This window comes from Chrysoperla carnea, chromosome 5, assembly GCF_905475395.1.
Source record: "Chrysoperla carnea chromosome 5, inChrCarn1.1, whole genome shotgun sequence".
In the NCBI taxonomy this organism is placed as follows: domain Eukaryota; kingdom Metazoa; phylum Arthropoda; class Insecta; order Neuroptera; family Chrysopidae; genus Chrysoperla; species Chrysoperla carnea.
Genome location: NC_058341.1, coordinates 20,719,716 through 20,734,418, shown reverse-complemented (window position 1 = coordinate 20,734,418; position 14,703 = coordinate 20,719,716). Strand labels below are relative to the sequence as shown.

General features: G+C 27.6%; 1 protein-coding gene across 1 annotated transcript in view; it reads left to right on the top strand.

The window, feature by feature from the left end:
* LOC123301857 (COP1-interactive protein 1) overlaps window positions 1-14,703 on the top strand; it is an 89,523-nt gene that overhangs the window by 8,699 nt on the left and 66,121 nt on the right. Inside the window, exons 3-4 of the mRNA XM_044884792.1 lie at window positions 182-295; window positions 7,322-7,459. Coding sequence (XP_044740727.1) covers window positions 182-295; window positions 7,322-7,459 — 252 coding nt within the window. The remainder of the gene's footprint in view (window positions 1-181; window positions 296-7,321; window positions 7,460-14,703) is intronic.

The following is a 14,703-nucleotide window of genomic DNA, read 5'->3' as shown; positions in this document are numbered from 1 at the left end:
TGAAAATTTTCAGGATAGTATAGCTATTAGTACAGTTGATAGTACAGTTATTGATTTCCGGTTTTTATTCAGTGTTATAGATTTATTCGATGGCAAATTTAAGCTATTTTAGTGGCTAGACGTATAAAATCATACTTATTTTGACTTAATATGACTTTAATTTAATATTTTTGATTTTCAGAATTTATTAGAAGCAGATCGACTGAAAGCATCAGATTTACGGGCACAGCATGAAAATCATCTTATCGAATTACAACGAATACAACGTTCAACGAGAATTGAAACACAAAGACTGGTAATTATTATTTTTAAATCTAGGTCTGAATATTAATTTGGCGAAAAATCTTAAAATTCAATTGTTTTTCCAAAATTGAGTTTGGGAATTCTGGTTAAATTTTCGTTGGAATAGAAATTAGGCATTAATTAGATAATTTGAAATATACAGTATGTTACATATATTCCTAGCCATTCTTAAGTGAGGGACTAGTTATATATATAAAACTGTTTCAAACAATTGATCGGTTCGCCAGATAGAGGAAACCATTCATTTCTCATAAATACTTGCTTTTTTATAAAAAAAAAAAAAAAAAAAAAAACAATCCTTTAATTTAAAGGGGCATTTCTGTCTATGACCTTTAAGCAAACCAAAGTTGAAAATTATATTACCCCGAATGGCAAAGTTAAAATAAAAGACCCTAAAAATTGTTTTACAAATTTTTCTGCAATTTAATTACCCTACAAAATATTTATTGTTTCCAAAGGACGGAAAATTACTGATGGATCTACACATTACAGTCCTTACATTTCCACAAAATTATCTGATTTTTTAGAGAAGATAAAATTGAATACGAGTGCGATTAAAAATCATACTATAAGTAAACATATATGTATATATATAATAAATAAATGTATGTTATGAAATAATAATATTTTAGTAATATGGTCCGTGGGAGCCGGACACACTTAAAATGCCCAAAGCTATTTAAAACAAACTTACTTCGACCATTAAATCATAATCACTATCTTTACCTATAGCACAATATATACTTCTTAACGTACAAGACGTTTCAAAGAATAGTGGCTACTTGTTCTTTTTTGCATTCTGTCAAATATCGAATAAAAACTACTTTCATATACGGTTTAAATCTTGGCCAAAAATGGTTCAGTCGAAACTTGACAGGAAGAAAGAAATGACAAAAACCTTAGCTCTTCGAGACTTGATATATGCCGAATTCATTTAAATGTTTTTGTAGCTCTAAAATGAGCTACCGGGGAAAAAAAAAGCTTTAACCTTATACAATTGTCATTATAACTTCTATTCATGAAAGTATTAAATAATCTGAAGAGTTTTCATTTTCCACGGGAAAATCTCTGCCTTACAAACGACTACCAAGATTACGTAGATGTTATCAAAGATCGTTAATTAATAAGTGTGATGGGCTTATGGTCAAACGAGGTGCATTCAGCCTCTCAAATTAATTGAGGAGCTGAAATAATCAGTAAAATGTTGGTAAAATACATTTAAGGAAACACTTTTGCTTCTGGCCTTCGAGATTGCCGAACCTGCTCTTTAACCTTCCTACCTACGAAATGTCTATGCTATTACTAAAATCGTAGATATTTTATAAATTATCTGGTACTTTCAGACAAAACAAAAATCGATATTCTAAGAATTAATCGCTAGTAAAAATTATTTGATTTAGATGGAATAACAAGCGACTTATCCTCATAAATTTTGTCCCCAATGTGGGCCTATATATTTAACAATCGTTGAGCCCAATTCATAGACGGAAAGAACTTTATTTTTCATAAATTTTGAATTGAATATACTACCAACCAATATGAAAGTTTTAAAAAGAAATTAACTTAATAGTTTTTCGAAAATTTTCCGTAATTTATGACATAAAATATCATAGGTTGTAATTTTTCGTCATCTAAAATGGAAAATAAATGTCTCATATTTGGATCATTTATTAATGGATATGAAAATTAACTAAGTGGCTGGTTATCATGAGATTAATTACATTTTTGCTTAAAATATGTAACAAACGGAAATAATGAGGAAAAACCAACATGATACTATTATTAAAAAACTAAAGACAGTGCTAGAAGCTGATTTTTAATAGTTATCCTTATTTAGAGAATAAAATTTGAGGAAAGGAGGATAATATTGCATCAAAAGTTTTTTTTTAATGGAAACAAAATGACCAAAAAAAATGTACATTTCATACACACGTTGTATTTCAATTTAAAATACAACATAGGCAATATTTTACTACAAAAATGTAATAAACTTTGCATATATATCTATAATAATTGAACTAATTTGCATATTTTAGCTAGTATGAAATTATTTTTGATCTGTTTTTGAAAATTCGTGAGAACAACCTTTGCTAATTAAAATTTCTATCAATGATGTTTCGATTTAAAAAATAAAAATATGAAATTCTATAAATTCTAAAAAAAAAAATTACACGTAAAACCATAATAATTATAGTCTTAAAACTGTAACAATATATATTTTTTTTCAATTTTGAAAAAAGGGCTGTTATGCTATGAGTATATAAATGATTGATAGTTAAGTTATTTGTGTGTGTGCCCTGAAGGGCTCTCGAATAATATTTTATTTTTGTACAAAAATAACTGTATAGTTTGTGCAGATCTAAAATGCACTTACCATTTTTATTATTTAGTCAGAAATCGAATATAGAATAATAGTTTTAAAATTTTAATGATATATTTCTAATTCGATTGTCTGCCTCTCTGGCAAAATTTAAAAAATAAAAAAGAATGCCTATTTCATATTTTGAAAGCAAGATTTTAATGAAGTATCAAGAATAAACTTCGATTGCTTTAACGATGGTGTTGCTAAGGCAAATTGTATTCAAATTGGAAAATATTTGTCTGTATTAAGTCAAAATTAATGGACTTTTTATCAAATAAAGCCATTAAACTGAGTTAATTATAAATTTTTATGACGTCACTAAGTACAAATTCTCAATTTTTTAAATAATTTGGCAGAATTTCCTTAATTATTATAAAACTTTTTTAGAAATTCATTAACTTTTCTTATTTTTGGGATTGGAACTCAGTTTTGTAATCCATTTAGAAGATGTAGGGAATTATAGTATCAACAACTTGGAAGCCATATGAGAAATAATGCAACTATGTAGCAATCTAAGATTTTCTGTTCTAGAATTTCTCACAAATTTTTTCCCTACATATTTCTCTAATTTTAAACGCGGGTAATTTCTTCCTGCAAATCACATAAAATCGAATTAAATTTTTTTACTATTTTCTAATTACATTTACATGGTTTTGAACTTCGGAAACAGTGTTTTCAATAAAATTGTTCTTTTCCAAGTAAGTGGTACAATGACCTCTCAAATCGCAAGTCGAGTGAATAAATCTATACACTTTTTTATTAAGCTTAAGCCATGTACATACTGATTTCATTTTGTTCTTTTTTATTAAAATTGGATGAAATTTGGCTCTGTTTAAACAAAATAGTTCCTAACATTATTGCTGTTTACAAAGTATAAATAATGTAGATCGAAATTAATATGGTTCGATACTTTTTTTTTTTGTTATAGGTTTGTACAGAAGTAACGCCCTTTTGTAAAGAATTCATTCACACAAATTTTAAAACATTCCAAATTCCTTACCAATGAATGGATCTATATTTTCAAAATAAAAAAGAAGATAATTCATATCATTTTAATAAATAACTTACTTGCAAACATTTAAAAGTGTGTTCATGTCTCACTGAAATCTTTTTTCTTTGTAGCTTAAGGTAGTTGGGGTAAATCAGTGCTGTATATTATGTTTGCCTTTAGTCAACTTTTTTTTACCTTAACAGGATAATCAATTGGTAATTTTAGCAGATGATGAGATCTGTTACGATTACGATATCAATTTGATTTTTCAGTTACAGCAAGACCTAGAAAAGGGAGAGAGAATTGAAAAAGCTCCCTATATCAATAAAAGTTAGAATCAGAATTTTTCTAGAGATTATCATCAAAACTTATTTTCTGTTTCTACTTGTGTATAGTATTTTTAAATGCAATACTATCTTAAAATTTAGGGAATTGTAAGTTGAAAATTTGTACCCAGTTTTTCCTGGGTAAGGAACTTTAAGGGTAATAGACCGTTGTTTACAGGCTCGTATTCCAACCCTAATATAACTCTTTCAATAAGAGAAGAAACAAATCAATGCTCTGAGTTCTGAAATGCCTGCACTGCTTTTATGCTGGCCTTAATTTGAAAGTCGAACTTTTTCAATTATACCAATTCTATGATGAATTGTTCGTTTGAAACGTTGGGGGGGGGGTATATATAAACATTGATGTTTACGGAAGAATGCTTCTAATAAAAATTGTTTATTTTTTTATAAGGAACATTTTTGGCATTTAAACTTTTATTCTATCTCTAACGGGTTACAAGATTAGTTCTACTGTTCCAGACCTTGATCTATTTTCGTTTTTAAGTTATCGTAATCACAGAATAGGCGATTTTATGAACACCTATACCAAAATTTTGTTCGTAGCATCAATATTTTTAAGCGTTACAAACTGCGCTGATACATACTAAACTATTCGGCCATGTATCATAAACTCATGATATTTGTTTTAAGATGTTCTTGTCGTGAAACAATTACGCCCCAACTCCCAAGTAAGTCAACGTTTAAGTTGAATTGACTTGACTTGACTTGACTGACTTAAGTCAAGTTACTAGGCTAGCTAAGTACAGGTACATTAAAATATATTATGTATGGATATGATATGAATACAAGCTGCAGTTAAAATAAAAACTAACTGTGGGAACTTGTTGCATACATATTTCAATAATAATATTTAACTAATGAATTTTTAAATAATTATATATTTACTGATACCTACTATATCATTATTTTTTATGTACCATGGACTTACTAATCATAATACATGGACTTAAAAAAACCCCACTTCGATAAAAGAAAACTGAATAACTGAAAAAAAAGTCCAATAGTTTACACAGCGACTTTAACAGTTGGGTCTAATTATTGGGAAGATTTGAGCTGATGATTTTAATGACTTCCAACTTTTAAAGTCGCTATGGAAATTACTTTTACACTTTTTAGTTTCAATTAGCTATTCAATGATACTCTACTTAACATAGTAGACTAGTTAGTCGAGTGAGTCGACCTTCATTTTTTTCTTCTTCACTGCCATATTTTGACTTAATTTTCACTGAATTTTCTTTACTGCCATATTTTCAGTGCCCCTCTCAAGATAAAGAAACATCGATTGACGTAAGAATCATTAAAGCACCCCGCCCACCCGATTGGTCATTAGCGAGCCACAAAGGAATACATATTCATATATAGACTGATAAATACATTCTTTGCGTCGCGCAATTGAAATTCGTTGGAATGATTGTAGTTTGTAGATTTTGAAAACAAATGCGAAAATTTCATATAATCATCCACTGGTTTTTTCGAGTGTTGGAAGAATGAGAAAAGTTATCTTACTATATTCTAATAACTTTGAAACCGTACACGGGATGCTAAAATTATTTTGCATGAAATTCAATATATGCATTCGAAAGCTAATGCATTTCTCTATCGAGTATGTTCGAAAACATTATCGAACTAGCTGTTTTGACTAAAGTACGTACTGTCAAATTAAATTTGAAACTATAAAATTTAAACTTTTTCTAAACATTTTAATACAAATTTATTTTTTTTTTTTACCAAAACTTTTAAGAATATATACTCTTATTGTTTTGAAGGAAAACCAATGTTTTTTTTTTAATGGGATTAAATCATTTTTCATGCGTTATTTTCTATTTTTTTGGGTGCAATTGTTCGAAAACATCACGTGGCTAGACTCAGATTCGATGTCAGCAAACTAAAGGCTCCGATTCGTATTGAAATGAATTATATTTTTATATGAAGAAGAATGTCTTTGTATAATAGTGTTATTATTACACATCTAGTATTTATATTTGTAAGTCTATAAATAAAGAATTTCCGTTTTAAAATTCTATGAAATCGAATATTAATAAATGTTACAATGTACTACTACTCAAATATAATGTATAAAATGAATGCACTTTGCATGTTTTCAAAAATATTATTATTATTCAACTATTATTTGATTGATAAATACAATTTTAATTTTACAATTATTAAATTATTATTTATTAACATTAGCATACTTCATCTTGCATCTTCGTTCACGTGAACTCTTATATATTGACAAGCATAGATCGATTTTGTATCGATATAGCTAACATACAGATCTCGATAAATATAGTGAAACAGATTAAATTTTAAGTAAAGAGATCCTTTTACAATTCTACTTTGTTTTAAAGAGTTAATAAAGATAAGTTTGGTGAAAATTAAAATTAAAGTTTAAAATTGAATTTTTCGATGTTTTCAACGATTCTCTTTAATCTGCTGGTGTTATTAATAACTTTCTTTTAACCAATAAAAACTCAATTTTACTGATGATTACCAAACTGAACTTTATTGCCGAGTAACCCTCAAAAACGTAGAGAAGAACGTACAAAAGAAATCAAGGAAGTATCCCCCATTAATTTATACTATAATTGCAACAATTTTATTTTGATTAAATGCTATATAATGATATTTTGGTGTAGGCGCTGGGTACATTCAATTTTATTGCAAATACGTATATGTTAATACACTTCCTTGCGCTTCCTCCAACATTTTTTGAATGATTTTGATTCCGTCAAATATAACTTAACATTTCTACATAAAGAAAACAAAGAGTATTTTCCTTTTTTCGATGAAATTTTGCTCTTCTAAACAAGAGTTTAATATGCTAATAATTCTCACGTAACTTTGTGAAAACTCGGAAGTAAACTTAATATATCCGGAAGTATTTCATAGTGTATAGGGTATAAAAATCAAATATCGAATAAAATTGAGTAACTCGAGTAGAAAAATTCGAGTTTTACAATTCTTCTTTACATTCGAGTAATCGATGTTCGAGATTATCCGTCTAGATAAATATATTTTCCTACTATTGTGATAAAATCATTTTTGGATATGAATATTTAAAAAAACCATTTTTAGCTAATTTTAGCTATTAAATAAGTCTAATAAGATGTGTGAAATATTTCAATAGTATGTTAAGTGCACAACATATCACTCACTATTCAGTATAAGATGGCATGATGTATATGTAAATGCCTTCCAGATATAATTGTCTGCACACTACCATAATTTTTTATCTATTTTTGGTAAAATCATTATGTATTAACTAATTTATTATACTTATTATATATTTGATGGTATTTATATTTCATGTTACAGTTGGAGGAATTAAAGACGAAGGACCATTTAATTGATCAATTGAAACGAAGACCACTACAACAATCACAACAGAATCGAATACAACATAATGGTAAAATTAATGCAACTAATAACAAATCTACGCAAACGACTGAATTGGTAAGTTATTATATATATATATTTCGATACCGAAAAAATGAAAATTATCCCAATAATTTGAAATTTTATTTATCAATTAATTATATTTTTATACGTCTCTTGTGAAAAATTCATATCGATTTTCTGAAGGGATTAGGAGAAATTAATTACCAAAGTCAGTTTTTTTTAACAAAGAAGGGCACATTTCTCTTTAACCGTACGAGGAAACGGTATGAATTTTTCACTTTTCTGAAACTTTGCAGTTTTTAAATTTAATTTCTCGTTAAATTCTGCCGAAAAAAATTTTTACCATTGCTTTAGCATAGGAATTGCAAATACCATGCTAAAATTACCTTATTTCTTGAAAAATATATAAAATAATTTAAAAAAAAAAAAAAACACTTTTTACGGTCTCTATAAATACTATCTAATATAATCTAAGATATATTTTATGGACAATTCGAACCGTGCGTGAGTTTTATTGGAGGCGTTTTCATTTTAACGATACACTACTTTAATGATAGAATTGTATGGATGCATATATAATTTGTATGAATTGCATTTATAACTTACATTGAAAATTTAATATTATTGTCTCACAAATTTAAATAAATAATTATGATAATTTACATTTGAAAAATAATATTTGTGCAATTTGATTTCTTATTTTCACAATTTTTAATGCATTAAGTTTAATTAATTAGTGTTTTTCAATAAATTTTAATTTGACATTTTCTATAACATTAACATGTAAAGAATTGCAAATTAGTCATAACAGCGTCCTTTATCGCCATAATTTTTCACTGGAAGCACTGGCAAGCGATTTTATTGTCTCTACCATGACTACACAAAGAATTGTGAAAATCAACATTCGTTGCATTTAAAAATTTCTTTTATCAATATTTTTGTCACCCATTGACTTCTATTACATCAAATTTTTTTATGAATATCCTCTAGTTTTCAATAAAATCAAATAAAAATAAAAAATAAGAATAAATATATGAATATATCCTTTGTTTGTCTATATATAAAATATAAATATAAAAATTAATATTTTTATGGTACATTAATTTTTCAGCTAAATTTACTTTCAACATCCGTTTTTTTTTTACTCTCATATAGTGTCCACTGATCACTGTTTATTGTCCATGATGTTTATTTATTATTATTATTATTATTATATAACTCAATATATAAATAGTAGTTTTTCTATTTATTGTACAAATCGAAGAAGGTAACGAAAAAGTTAATTTCAAGACGGGTGAATTTTGGATATTTCTTTTCTTATTATTATTATTAAAATTAGCTCAGGCGAAAATTGTAGATCAGATAATTAAATTTGATATGTCTCAATTATTTTTTTCCTAAGAGCCACCGATTCTGAAATATAACGATTCACAAAGTTGCAAACGTTATAATATGTATAAATACGCCACGAACATCACTGAAGCTGTAATACAAGTAAAAATATTTTTCTATTGGTCAGTGTAACTTACATATGTATAAAATTTTTACTTACATATATCCGTTAGGTGCGTAGTCATGATAAGCGTAGTCGACAATCAAATCGACGACAGAGAATGCAGTGGATAATTTGGGCGTATTGGTAGCTGTTATAACATATTTTCAATTCTTTACATGTACAACACAAAACTTGATAGACGCATTTGCGAAAACTTTGCAAATTGAAAATAATGTTAAATGAAGTTTTATTTTAAACAAATTACCATTTTTCTCAACCTTTTCAAACAACATGCAAACCTCCTGCTATTTTTTTTCACAAATATCAAGCAACAAAAATTCTTGGCGATTTTCACAAATTTCAAAAATTTCCACAAGCGTAAACTTGAAAAAATCTTGATAATAAGCTTGTACCCCCTAAAACTGTAACCCTTATACAACTGCCAAAATGGAAAACAATTTTGCTTGCGATTTGTATAAAAATAATTACGGATCAATTAAGATATAATGAAGTTTCCATCAGAAATTAACTATATATTTAGTTATTTTTGAAAAGGGGGTCAAGAATCCTTTATTTAGAATTAATAACCAATAAATTGATTAGTAATTAACTATATTGATTACAGTTAATTCACAATAATATATAATCAATTATCAATATATCAGTTAGGTAACTTACAATCGGATGCATCACAGACAGACATCATTCTTATTGCATTCTGATTATTATCGAACACAAGAACAATAACACACAAGTCACCACATAGGGGGATGTATTTATAAAAAGGTAATCACTAAGTATGTAGTCACTATATGTGCAGTCACTTCACCGGAAGTCAATAAATATAATATAAAAATAAAAGATTGATAATAATAAATATATAATTTGTTTGTAATAATAATAATTTTTATTTATTTTTAATTTTACGTTTCAAAAATTCATATAATTGATATACTCGTGGTCTTCATAGAACAATTGATTTCAATATATATACTTTAATATTATTTTATTATTTTATTAGCTATTAGCTAAAAAATTATGAAGTCACTATTCATTCTATTGTTAACAAGTGAAAACAAACAATTGACTGAGTTAATTGTTAAAATACCATGTATAGACAGTGTTGAATGTTAGTGCTTGCGATATTTTTAATATATTATAAGAGTTTAAAAAAAACCAAGACAATTATGATGAACGAAAGTCCACCAATTGTATTGGTTTTTCGAAATCTTCGAAAATATTTTCTAGAATTTTTTGGTTTTTCGACAATCTGTAAGAAGACCACTAATTAAAGTTACCTACAAATTTGCAACTGCCTATCTTTTTGTAGTTTTGGAGAAAAAGGACACTTACACGGGTAAACCATTATTTTTACGAAAAAATGTTTCCAACAAAAGTTGTGTATTTTTTTAAAAGGAACATTTTTTACGCATAAATTTTTGTTCTATCTTTAATGGTTTACAAAATGGATTCTACCCAAGGGACAATGGACCTATGTTGCTCATTTACGAACTCAACCTTACTTTTTACGTCCTAAGCACGCTGTAAAAATTTCAGCCTGATGTTTCTTCTCTTTTTTGAGCTATCGCGTTTACAGACGAACAGACAGACAACCAGAAATGGATTAATTAAGTAATTTTATACCAAAATTTTGTTTCTAGGTATATTTCATATATACATGGTATAATTATATCTTGTGTCTAGCGCCGACGAATTGGATAAGACGCTTTTTTTATGAATCCAATAAGTCCGAGCTAGAATCCTGGTCCGAGTGTATTTTCTTCATGATTAAAACAGTTCTTCATTATCGAAAACCAGTAGAAACCCTGTTTCGAAAAAACATCTTAGACCACTAACTTAAAGAATACTTAACGTTATTGTATTTGTAATGAAGTCAGTGGCCTCCAAGCCTCCACCGCTGGTTTTCGTAATTCATTATAAATCTTAATTTTACTCCTCTATAGTTGATATCTTGTAAACCGTGAATCTAAAATACAGCAGTGACAAATGGAAATTAATAGATAGAAAATATGGAACCCCTAAACTTTGCACTTTTTGTTTTGATAGCATACTTAGTTTCATGCAGGTCTTTGAACGTTGACTGTAGCTATATAGATGTATAACAACTACTCTATCAATATTCTCTCTGGTTTTTAAATACAATGAAATTGAATATACATTCACTTAAGAAATAAAGTGAATGGCGTTTGAATACAAAACAATAGAAAAGACTTGTGTAAACTGTAAGCTGCAGACTGTTTGTTGTTGTTTGTTAGTTTGATTCTCTTGCATATAGTCTCATACAGGGTTGCTTAATTTATATAGACAACAATATCGAAAAACAAAAGCTTTTGGTTTGAGTATTGTGTCTATATTATTAAGAACTACTTTTTATCAACTTTTGAGCTAAGTTTTGTGGTATAAAGTATTAAGATAGGAAAAACTATTAAAAGAATTATGTATGAGGGACTTTAGCTTATATAAATTACACAAAATTTGACATAAAATAATAATAAAAAACTTTTCGATAGCTGTCGTTGTGACGAAATAAAATTAGTAAATATTAGAAAGGTGGCTAATTCAATGAAAATGGTTCAAATGTCTTAGATCTCTCTTGTTAACTCTTGTAAATATGTACTTAGTTGTGTGTATGCTGTTTTTTGTTAAGCTATGACGTCACTAATTTTTTTGCCTTTGAGTATTTTTATTTGTTATTTATTGGAAAAATACATAAAATAATTAAAAGTAAACACTTTTTATGGCCTCTATAAATCAGGCATGGGTAAACGTGACTTACAGAAGTCCCTCGGACTCCTAACTTCACATAAGAGTGAGGCAATGCCAACCTAATCAGTGACAACTCAGAATACGAGTAAGACAGAGAGACAACAGTTTTTTTTTTACCAATCTCATTACTATGAGAGAAACTGAGATAGGTAGAAGAGTCGTATACCCATCTCGTTTCCTCCTCTATGTGCAATGCGGATTCTCCTCTCTTCTATGGATAAAGAGACACACACAATAAAGTCTATGACACACAATAAAGTTATAACAATGGTGGACTTCAACTTAAAATAACTCGCTCATGCCTACTATAAATACTAATAATCTGAGATGGTTTCCAGAAATCAGTCAAATACCCTTATAATTCCTATGTTGGCATATGAAAAATTTTTATGTAATATAGAGAAAATATATTGTAATTTTCCCAAAATTTACACTTATAAAATATGAATTTCTCCTATGTAGACATAGGAATTGTCCCTATTCTTAAATATGAAAATTAATTTTCCTGTACGTAAAGGAAAATGTTTTGTATTACACAACCCTGGCCTCGAAACCATAGACATAAAAGTTAAAAATCTTCAGCACAATATGAAGTAACAATACAATATGTATTACCTATGTACCATTGGTTGTGAATAGTGATCACTAAAAAGTATACTTAACTCTTAAACTCAGTAAACACTGCATTGAGTTTATAGTACTCAGTATGTTTAAGTACAGTGTCCATGATGGATGGATCTATTCCATTCTCATACTACATGTAGCTACATAGAGTTTGTTTTTTTTTTTTAAATTTTACATTAGGATTTACAACCTTTTTTCTCTACAATAATTTTTAAGTGTTTTTATATTGCTTTAAAATCATGACTTAACAATGACAACAATTTTTAAGTTCACTTAAGTTTTTTAGTGTGATTTTTAGTGTGACTTACTATAATGTGTTATTTTTTAGTGTTACAATCAAAATATAAAGTTAATTGACCCATAAATCCGTTACTAAAGTGTTTGTTTTTTGTTTGTTTTTGATTTATTGAAAATCCCAACAATCAATGATTTCTATCGACTGTTTACTTATATTAAGTAGACTTAATTGTTTACAATTTTGGATTACTTAAAAAACTAAATCTACTTAAAGAAAATCTACTCAGTCTGAAGTCACAAAATGGAATTCTATGTTTCAACGTTTGAGGTATTCTTTTTTTAATAAATTTTATTTCAGCCTATTTATATAGGATGTCTTAAAAGTTGTAAAATAGCTTTAAACTTTTAAAAATTATCCTGAATGAATATATTTCACTGTAATATGCTACCATTATGGTGGAAGCGACGAAAACTTTTTTATTTTACTATAAATAAGTATGTTTAATGTACTGCCGTGCGCTTCCACCAAAAACATGACTTCTAAAGTAACTAAACAAATCCTGATCATCTTTTACCTGCCAAACAAATCCTGAACTAAAACTAATTACTTTATTATTATTAGCTTATTGTCTAAACTTTTTGATTTCCTTTTTTGTCAAGACGCTAAAACTATTATCTTTTAAGGAATACGATAAGCTTTGAAGAAGGATTTTAATTTTTATTGAAAAACTTAATAGATTTCATGTTTTTCTTTCGAAGCAACCTGAAAATTTATTTTACACTTCTTTTACAATATTTAAATATAATATCTATGACCTGGATGGACGGTTTTAGCAGAGGAAAAAATTTCTCTTAAAGGAAAGTCAATTTTGGTGAGCCGTTTCACTTACTGGGTGGTTTTAGTAGAAATATTATACATACGTATAAACTGGGTAGGTCCCAAGACCTTTAAACCACGTCTAAAAATTTTATCGCCCATTATTTATTAAATTTTATCTCCTCCTAAAGATACGACGTACAGTTTTACAACATTGCACAATGACTATCAGCATCAGCCCAGCTAAGAGAAAATAAATTTTAATTAACACATTTATTATCGCTTTCCTTTTTCTTGTAAATCATTATTAATAACCAATATTTTCAAATGATTGGAATCTTTCTTTGAGCATAGAAATTATCTTTATACTAGCTCGACCCGTATGGAATTTCGCAGTGCGGTACCCGTGACAAAAAACAGGCTAGGGAAATAATATATAAATGATACTATCCTTTCTTTTTGTTTATAGGCAATTATATTACATATATAATATACAAATTAAATAATGAACAAAATTAAATTTTAATACTATTTCTTTAGCCTGTTTTTCCCAAAGCGGTGCTATTTTTGACCTTGAATCAATTTTTCGTCATTAGCCAACACGGTAAGGTTTAAAATGAGGAGTAAATCATGGAATTTGGTAAAGAAGTAAGGGAGATATCGCGTACCCAGGAAAAACAGGCTAGAAATAATAGTATTAAAAAATAATTTAACTTAAAATAGGATTTTAACATTTGTGATGTTTTTGATTTAAGAATCAAATTTGTTCGTAGCAATTTTGAGTTTTGATAGACAATTTAAAGATAGAGATGGCCCACAGTCACTTTTTTGACAGATTTGCTTGAATCCTAAAAAATTTCAGGAATCTAGAAGTCTATCTTCAGGAAAACCTTAGTCCAAATCGATTTCACTCGAGTACGAATTCAGAGACAAATTCGGTGGAGGCTTTCGATAATAAAGCATGAATCGAGTCTTATCACTATTGAGAATCTCATCATAATATTGCAAGTTAATTAAAAGCTTGAACTTAATTAAAACATACCTCGAAATTAAATAAAAATAATCAATGTAATAAGTACTTGTTCGTATAATTATTTTAAAGTGATATAAAGCTGCGGGATACAGCTAATAAATACAATAATTAAAATAAAATAATATTTTTTAGATACATACAAATGAATTTTAAAAAATTATAAAAAGGTTTGTTAACCTACTTTAATTGTTAATAAATAATAAAACATACAAATAAATAAATATATATGGTTTTAGCTAGCTGTATTTTAAATTGTAATAATAATAAATAAAATGATTAGAAATTCAATAATTAATTTTATAATA